This window comes from Vicia villosa, linkage group LG3, assembly GCF_029867415.1.
Source record: "Vicia villosa cultivar HV-30 ecotype Madison, WI linkage group LG3, Vvil1.0, whole genome shotgun sequence".
NCBI classification, from domain to species: Eukaryota; Viridiplantae; Streptophyta; class Magnoliopsida; order Fabales; family Fabaceae; genus Vicia; species Vicia villosa.
In genome coordinates, this window is record NC_081182.1 from 204,704,098 (window position 1) to 204,714,010 (window position 9,913).

General features: G+C 23.8%; 1 protein-coding gene across 1 annotated transcript; it reads left to right on the top strand.

Moving 5' to 3' along the window:
* The first annotated feature begins 154 nt into the window (after positions 1-154).
* Positions 155-852, top strand: LOC131657183 (dirigent protein 21-like). The gene has a single exon (XM_058926659.1). The coding sequence runs from the start codon at positions 155-157 to the stop codon at positions 722-724; it is 570 nt and encodes a 189-aa protein (XP_058782642.1). The 3' UTR covers positions 725-852.
* The last annotated feature ends 9,061 nt before the right edge of the window (positions 853-9,913 follow it).

Below are 9,913 nucleotides of genomic sequence, written 5' to 3' on the forward strand. Positions count from 1 at the left end.
TCATAAATTTAAAACTAATTTATACTAACCTTGCTTAATTTTTTATAATCCCTCGCTAAGATCGGGTATAAATAAAATATTCAAACATCTAAAAACCTAATTAAAAATCCTCTATATAAGTCTCAAACACTTCATCATAAAATTACACCCTCCAATGGCTACCACTCTTAGCTTCTTCTCTCTCTTCACTCTCACTCTCATACTTGCTCATTTTTCCATTACCAATGGAACATTCTCTGAAAAATCCAACATCATGTTACATACAAATCAACAAAACACAGAAAAAACAACCCATTTGCACTTCTTTTACCATGAAAACCTAGAAGGAAAAAATCCAACAGTTATAAAAATCATAGATCCATCAACTAACTCACCAACTGGATTTGGAGCAACTTTCATGATGGACAACCTCTTAACATTACAACAAGAGTTAACCTCAAAACCTATTGGTAGAGCTCAAGGAATATTCGGTTCGGCGTCTTTGAATGACCGCGGGTTGGTAATGTTGATCAATCTTGTTTTTATTGAAGGTGAGTTTGCTGGTAGTACTCTTAGTTTGCTTGGAAGGAATCCAGTTCAAGATACTGTTAGAGAAATGCCTATTGTTGGTGGTACTGGTGTGTTTAGGTTTGCTAGAGGTTTTGCTGTTGTGAAGAGTCTTTATGAGATTTCTACTTCTGAAAATTTTGTTGTTGAGTATAATGTCACTGTTTCTCATCCTTAGAACTCTTGTAAGGTCTTGTTTTTAGGGTTATTATGGCAATGAAGTAGTTGTTTTGGATTATCACAAATCAAAATTGTACTCTTGATGTTTTATTATTAAGAATGTTAATGAGTAATCTATGAATATTGGTTAAGAAACAAAAAGAGATAACTTTATATTAAAAAAGTTGTGTAAATATTAAATTGACATATAAGTGACAACTTGTATTTATAAAATTCTTTTCCGATGCCCTAAGGACTAACAAATATTAAATTATACACTATACAAAACTCAATATAATAAAGTTTTTTTCTAATGTAAGTAATATTATATATAGAATGGGTGCAAAAACACCAAAGTAAGACAGAGATAGAACATAGGCCAAGATACAACTAAACATAAAAAAGAAACACAAGAAAAAGAACATAATCACAACCAATTCTTTCGTGACATCAAAAGACGTGGAAGACAAGAGCATATGATTTTCGCTTGGAATTGATATATTGGTAAGTATGTGGGATATTCTTGTTCCTTCTCAACTTGACTTGAGAATCCTTTCATGTTTCTGACCTTATAGTAAGGTGAGTGTCTGCGGCCTCCTCTTGGAAGTGTTCTTGTTGGTCTCTTGGGATCATTGCTTGTTTAGGTCTCCTTGTTTTGAGGGAGATCTAGCCTTATTTGGATTATGTTTTCTGTGGGCTCTAATCCACCTGTTTTGCAGTTGGGATTGTTTTTTGTTGTTTTAATTTGAGCTTTGTTGTATGCTTTTCTCGGGATGGATACTTCTTGTGCCAGTTTCGAGTGCACTTGTACTTTGACCATTATATGCCTTTTTAAAAAAAAGAAAGGATTCCCCCAAGATAAAGACCCTAACTACTAAAACCCATCTCGCTTGTAGCATATTAGATTTCAAACCACCAGATTCACCATCAATATAAATCAAATAATAAAATAAAATAGATAATAGAGATATGTTTGTTTTACCTTTAAAAAATAAAATTTATCTTTATATTTTTAAAAGGTGATTTTTTTTTATAAAGACATTTTTTTAATTACTATAGTTTGTAAATTCGTTCTTTATAAATTGAAAAGTTTGAAAAAGTAACTTTGATTTCCTCTAATATAAATATCCATTATTAAAGATTAAAACATAGTAAAATCACAATTTTTTTCAAAATGATGTATTTTAAAAATGATTTTTACGTAAAGCTATTTGAAATATGAACACACAAGATGATCATAATTTTTTAAAAGTGTGACTTGTACACTTCAAAATATGAACACACTCTTCTAGATAAATCATCAATCACTAAGATAGAAACCACCTTGTTAGTTTTCACCCTTGTTAGACCCCAAAAATATGAGTGAACATATTGAAATGATTCACTAGAATTATGCATATCATTCCCAAACTCCACTCTATGTTGTTTGCCTAGTATGCAAAGATCATACTCTCACTTGGTTTCTCACACTCTCACATCCATTCTCTTAAAATATTCATGTCTTCATTATCACAAACCTTTAACTTTTTTTTCGTGATTAACTAATTAGTTCTAATACCTGATTGAACATCCTCCAAGGTGATTTTAATTTTCTTACCATAAAAAATGACATCCTTTAAGTTATTAAAAGATCTAGGTAACAATCTCAACAAGAGTACGTCCTTTTCTTCATCAAGTTTCACCTCAATATTTTGTAAGTCATCAATAAATTTTTGAAATACCATTAATTGCTCCTCAATGAATTTGTTCTCCACCATATGAAATGATTAGAGTTGTTATTTCAAATATAACCTATGAGTCAAATACTTGGTCATATACAATAATTCAAGCGTTAACCACATTTCATCTGCGGTCTTCTCCCTTGCGAGTTCTCCCATACTTTATCTCTGCAGTAAAAGATAATGAAATTTCTAATCTTAACCTCCATCTCAATCTTCTCTGTCAGACCTGACCTTGTGTCTGTGCAAGCAGAGTCACATCACAGGGCCCCACATTTTTAAGGGTCTCCAAATAATAATTAAATTATAGATAACAGATAAATCATTAAATAATATCTTAATTGGAATATTAATTGTAAGAAAGTAAATCATGTGTTATTGACCCCACAAATGCAATTGCTATCAGCGAACGACGCATGAAGTTTAAACTCTTATTTAGAACAAACTTTTAATTGTAGTCTAATAACTCATACTATCATATGAATGTGTAAATATCCAATATTTTTTTTTATATTTCATTTTCTTCAAATAACTTCTATTTTTTTTTAAAATTACTTCTAACTTTTAAAACTAGATCTCTATAATAACAAATCTCACACACACTTATTATTTCTTACTAATAATAACATATTATCTTTCAAAATTTCTATTCTTAGGACGATATTATTTATATTATTATTACAAAATCTAATTTATTTAACATTAAATTGACATAAAAATTAAATATTTATTATTTTTTAACCGATTATATTTGCAAAAAGATATATATATATATATATATATATATATATATATATATATATATATATATATATATATATTATTTATGATATTAATACTTCATTATATCTTAACAAAATATTTCTTTATTAATATGTACTAATTATAATTATAATGTGTTTTGAAAAACTATTTTACACCCGTTTTCTAAAAATAGGTGTAAAATTATATTTTGTTTTTAAAACCTATGATTTATATCGGTGTTTTGAAAATATTGGTATAAATTTATATTTTTTTTAACTTTATTTTTTAAATTAGAACAGAGTCTTTAAATTGATTGGGGCGGCCTTATTCTCTATTTATGTCAAAGTAACCGATATTAATATCTCACCGTTCAATGCTTCTCTATAGTTTTTTAATCAAGATATTTTATATCTTCACTTTCCCTGGTTCAAAATTGTTGGCTCTAAAACAACACTTAATATTTCATTTTTATTTAATGGTGGAGGACGCTAGTTGTTATAAAAGACTCAAAAGATTCAAATCTACTTAATATAAATGTAAAGAAGTCATGATGGCAACCCTAGCCACATATCTTCTTGGTAATAATTCTCGCCACATGTCAATTAATAATAATTCTAAATAAAACCCTAATTATACAAACTCTATATATTAAAATAAATAATAATAATATAATACTAAACTAAACCATCATTATTAATAATAATAATAATAATAATAAAAATAATATAATATCTAACTAATAAAAGTATTAAAATAATAATAAGTAGATAATTATCATTTGATATTAATTTTAAATACGAATCCTAATTATACAAACTCTATAATAATAAATAACAATATAATAGTAAACTAAATCATCACTAATAATAATAATAATAATAATAGTAATAATAATAATTAATATCTAACTAATAAAAATACTAAAATAATAATAATAATAATAATAATAACAATAATATAATATAATAACTAACTACCACGATTAATAATAATAATGATAATAATAATAATAATAATAATAATAATAATAATAATAATAATAATAAAATAATATATTCAACTAACACTATTATATCTAATTCTCATTTTTTTTATACAAAAACAAATTTTAATTATCAAATAATGATAATAATAATAATAATAATAATAATAATAATAATAATAATAATAATACAAATTGTTTTAATTAAAACTATTATATTCAAATAAGATTATTATATCTTATAATCCTAATTCTCTTCTAATTTTTTTTAATTATCCTCTTTTAATTATTTTGTTTAATATTAAGATTATATTTTTCTTCAAAATAAATCATATTAGTTTCCACATATTGTTTTAATTTAATTATAAAATATAAATATATTAAATTATTTTATTATAATTATTTCTTCAAAGTAAAGGATATTATTACAAGTATTCAAAAAAAATATTATAATTAGTATTATTTGTTTCCTAAATATTTTATGTTTAGATTTATGATTTTTTTGTTACATTTTTAAAGAAATAATTACACTTTAATAAGTTTTTATTTTATATAAAATATTTATTCAATAATAATAATAATTAATTTTTTAAAATAAAGGATATTAATTTCCACATTTTAATTTAATTATAAAATATCAATATATAAAATTATTATAATGAAGTAGTTAAAAATTATAACTATTCAAAAATATAAAGATAATTATTTCTTCAAAGTAAAGGATATTAATTATAACTATTAAAAAATATATACTATAACTAATATTATTTGTTTCCTAAATATTTTATGTTTAGATTTATGATTTTTTTTTGTTACGTTTTTAAATTGAATTTTACAATGTTATATATTTTATGGTTAAATTTTTTTATTTTTAAAATTCAAAATAGATTCAATGATTATATTTTATTAATAACTATTTCTCTATACATAATTATTTACTTCAAATTTAAAAAAATCATAAATAATAATTACACTTTATAGAAAATTATAATTCATAATAATTATTATTCTTATTGCAGTTACTAAACATTAAATAATTAACAATTATTATTATATTTTATAATGGTTATATTATATTATACCAAAAATAATTATTAGAATATTTCGGTTACTATTATAATAATAATTACTCTTATTGTAGTTACAAAATGTTATAGTTTTTAATAACTGTTTTTAATTACTAAAATTATGGTTACACTTTCTAATCAGATTTATTATTCTATTAATAGGTAAAATCACATATATAAATACATAATTTGTTGTATGGATTTTGTAGAGTTATTGTACACAATTTGATTTGATTGTAGATCTTCATATTTGACTTGCCTCCTGTCATCCTCATATATGATACGTATATACTTTTTAATTTTATATTACTCTTCTTATATGTTACATATTTTTTGATTTTGTATTGTAATTTTTATTTCACTTTTTTATTTTACAACGTATGTTTAAAATAATACTTAACTTATTTTTGTTCATTACGACGATGATTAAATTCAGCAGTCCAAGATTAGGTGTTGGTTGGGGTCTTCTTCAATAGTCAAATATTTGATTAATAAATATCACAAAGTCTAAATTACTAATTTGTATCAAGAAGTGTCCAGCTAATCTTTTACTTTGGCTCTCTAAAGTATTAGGGGTTAACACCTCTAAAGTTATTTGTGTTTAATTTTATCTTTAAGCAGTTATCTATGAATGTTAATTATATTGATTTTCATTGTAACTTATAATTTGTAAAATTTTACAAAAAATTATTATTATTATTATTATTATTATTATTATTATTATTATATTATTGGTTGACGTGTCATTTGGAGCCCTCTCTCACGCCACACCTCTATATGTTTCTCTCTCATAGTTTTTTTCTCTCAATATATCATTTTATTTTTAGTTGAGTTTATCTCCCTTCACACATCCATATAAAATGAGATGATGAATTATATTAATTTTTCTTATTAACAACATTATTATTATTATTATTATTATTATTATTATTATTATTATTATTATTGTTTTAAAAGAAAATATCAATCAATTTATTTATAATAATTAAATATCACACATCTGAATTAAAGGTCACATTCTTTTTATTTTATATTATTGATTTGTTTAATAATTATTTTTATTGTTTTGGTTTCCACAATGACATAAAACTATTTTTAAAATTCCTTTTAACCTTTCTATTTCAATAAAATTAATGATCATATATTTTTATTATTATAACACCTTTTGAACACATAGCTATACATTAGTTGTTGATTTTGCAACAAATATAAAGATAATTAAAAAATACATATCTTAATATGTATTTTACAAAATTAAGATTAAAAAATAAGTCAATTTTTTTTGTTTATTTTATTTTGGATTAAATTATTGGAACAATGTTTAGAAACAAACTGAATAGTACAAAAATTAAACATTACCATAAAAATAAATTTTATTTGCAAGGAAATTAAATATACGTATGTCATTTTTTATGCCGTATGAAAAAAATAAAGGGACTTACAAATAAATGGTTTAAAATATGTTTATGATAGTTTCTTTTCTTTTCTTTTATCATTATTTTCTTTTTTGGGTATGGTAATTTTTGACCATTAATAAATCGAAGGTTGGCCACTATTAGCCGAATTACTGAAAATTTAAGGTCAATTCTAATTATTATTTTATTATTATATGAAGGTTTGATCTTATATGATAACGCTAGTATGATTTTTTTTAACTATCTAAAAATTATTCTATTTGAATTTATTTGGACTTGACATTGATAATTTTAGGTATTTGTTAGGTTCCTTAAATTATACAAGTATACATTAATATACATTTATATGTATTATGAATTTCATGATTAATTAAAAATAATATACACAAATGATAAAATTATTCACGTAAATATGATATATCTTTCAAATTTAAAGAATATAACTAAAATAATAAAATAAAATTATAATATAAATTAATAAAGATATTTATATTATAAAATATTTTTTATATTAAATATAATTTTAAAATACATTCAATTATAAAATTATACGTAATTATATTTGCAAAAATATATATTTTTTAAAATAATATTTGAGGCAATGATTATAATCAAACCCATGCAACGCGCGGGTTTTTATATAATTCACATTTAAACAATTAATCTTGAGGGTGACAATGTATCAATAATTAAAGATCCAAAATTTCCATGCTTAAGAATCCCTTTCAAATTCTAACGGCAGTCACTCACACATGTTGGAGTATATCTACCACAACCAATATTCGCTTATGGACAACTATATATTATCTTATCAAGGGTTACTTCAAAAAAAAGTGAAGATATTGGGGACTAATGATGAATGTGAAGATATATATACAACATCAAATGTAGTTTACAGAGAAATATTTAATAATATTCTTTAGTTACTTAATTTTTTATTTCTTCAAATTTATACATTTTAAATTATCATGAAATTTTATTTTTTAATTTATTAACTTTTATATTAAATAATTGAAAGTATAATTGTAAATATAATCTATATGACCTACACAATAATTTTATATGCAAATAACAAATAAATATCAATTATTATAAAAAATTATTTCTAACGCGAAGCACGGGTCGGTAATCTAGTACACCAAAAAAAAAAAAGTAATGTGAGAGAACAAAGTACAATAAAAACCTAAGTAAACCACATTAGACCAATAGACTAATAGTTAATCTACATCCTTGCATTTGTACCATCCGCATCACGACAACAAACGACAGCAAACGTACAAATCCATCCCCCTCATAGGTGAGACCAAACCAAAACTATTACAATATATTATTGTTATTATTAGAATATTATTATTATTAAAATAAAAATAATGTATTCAAATAAAAACCCTGCAAAAACAATTGTCACCCACCTTCCTACTGGATTCCTCATTGATATGGTAGAATCTAAATGATGTGTAAAAATGACACTAGTGTAAAAATGATTCTAATAAAAACCCTGCAAAAACAATTATCACCGACCTTTAACTTTTTTTTTTGTGATTAACTAATTAGTTCTAATAGTTTTTTTAGTAAGTTTTTAGTTCTAATAGTTGATCGGACATCCTCCAAGGTGATCGTGATTTTTTTAACATAAAGAATAACATCCTTTAAGTAATTAAAAGATCTAGGTAACAATCTCAACAAGAGTATGTCATTTTCTTCATCAAGTTTCTCTTCAACATTTTGTAAGTCATCAATAAATTTTTGAAATACCATTAATTAATTGTTCCTCAATGAATTTGTTCTCCACAATATGAAATGATTAGAGTTGTTGTTTCAAATATAACCTATGAGTCAAATACTTGATCATATACAATGATTCAAGCGTTAACCACATTTCATCAGCGGTCTTCTCCCTTGCGAGTTCTCCCATACTTTATCTCTGCAGTAAAAGATAATGAAGTTTATAATCTTAACCTCCATCTCAATCTTCTTTGTCAGGTCTGCCCCTATGCCTATGCAAGCAGAGCCACTTCATAGAGCCTCACATTTTTAAGGGCCTCCAAATAATAATTAAATTTTAGAAAACAAATAAATCATTAAATAATTTCTTAACTAGAATATTAATTGTAAGAAAATAAAGCAGGTGTTATTGAACCCACAAATACAATTGCTATCGGCGAACGATGCATGAAGTTTAAACTCCTATTTAGAGCAAACTTTTAATTGTAGTCTAATAACTCATACTATCATATTAAGTATAAATAACGAATAAATTTTTTTTATATTTCATTTTCTTCCAATAACTTCTAATTCTTTAAAAATCACTTCTAACTTTAAAAATTAGAACTCTATAATGACAAATCCCACACATTATTTCTTACTAATAATAACACATTATCTTCCAAAATCTCTATTCTTAGAACGATATTATTTTATATTATTATTACAAAATATAATTTATTTAACATTAAATTGATATAAAAATTAAATATTATTTTATATAATTTTTATTTATGATATTAATACTTCATTATATCTTAACAATTTTTTTTTAACGTGTACTAATCATAATGTGTTTTGAAAAACTATTTTACACCCGTTTTTTAAAAATAGGTGTAAAATTATATTTTGTTTTTAAAACCTATGTTTCTTATCGGTGTTTTGAAAATATTGATATAAATTCATATTTTCTTTAACTTTATTTTTTTAATTAGAACAGGGCTTTCAAATTGATTGGGCCGACCCTTTTCTCTATTTATGTCAAGGTAACCGACATTAAGATCTCACCATTCAATGCTTCTCTATAGTTTTTTAATCAAGATATTTTATGTCTTCACTTTCCCCAATTCAAAATTGTTGGCTCTAAAACAATTCTTAATATTTCATTTAGAAGTAATGGTAGTACCCTTTGTCTAATGGTGGAGGACGATAGTTGTTATAAAAGACTCAAAGATTCAAATACACCAAAAAAATGTAATGTGAGAGAACAAAGTACAATAAAAACCAAACTAAACCACATTAAACCAATAGACTAATAGGTGAGACCAAACCTCAATTTAGGCTACTTGAGTACAATAAATTTAGGCTACTTGTTGTAAAAAACTCAAAGATTCCAATACACTAAAATATTTGATGCAAGAGAACAAAGTAAGTTCAATAAAAACCAAACTAAACAGTCTAGACCAATAGACCAAAAGTTAATCTACATCCTTGCAAACGTACAATGAAAACGTACAATAACATATTCTAATATAAAACAATAGTCACCCCCCTCAGTTCCTACTGGATTCCTCATAG

Excerpts from the sequence above, each read along its gene's own strand:
- LOC131657183 (XM_058926659.1), top strand. The coding sequence starts at position 155 with ATGGCTACCACTCTTAGCTTCTTCTCTCTCTTCACTCTCACTCTCATA.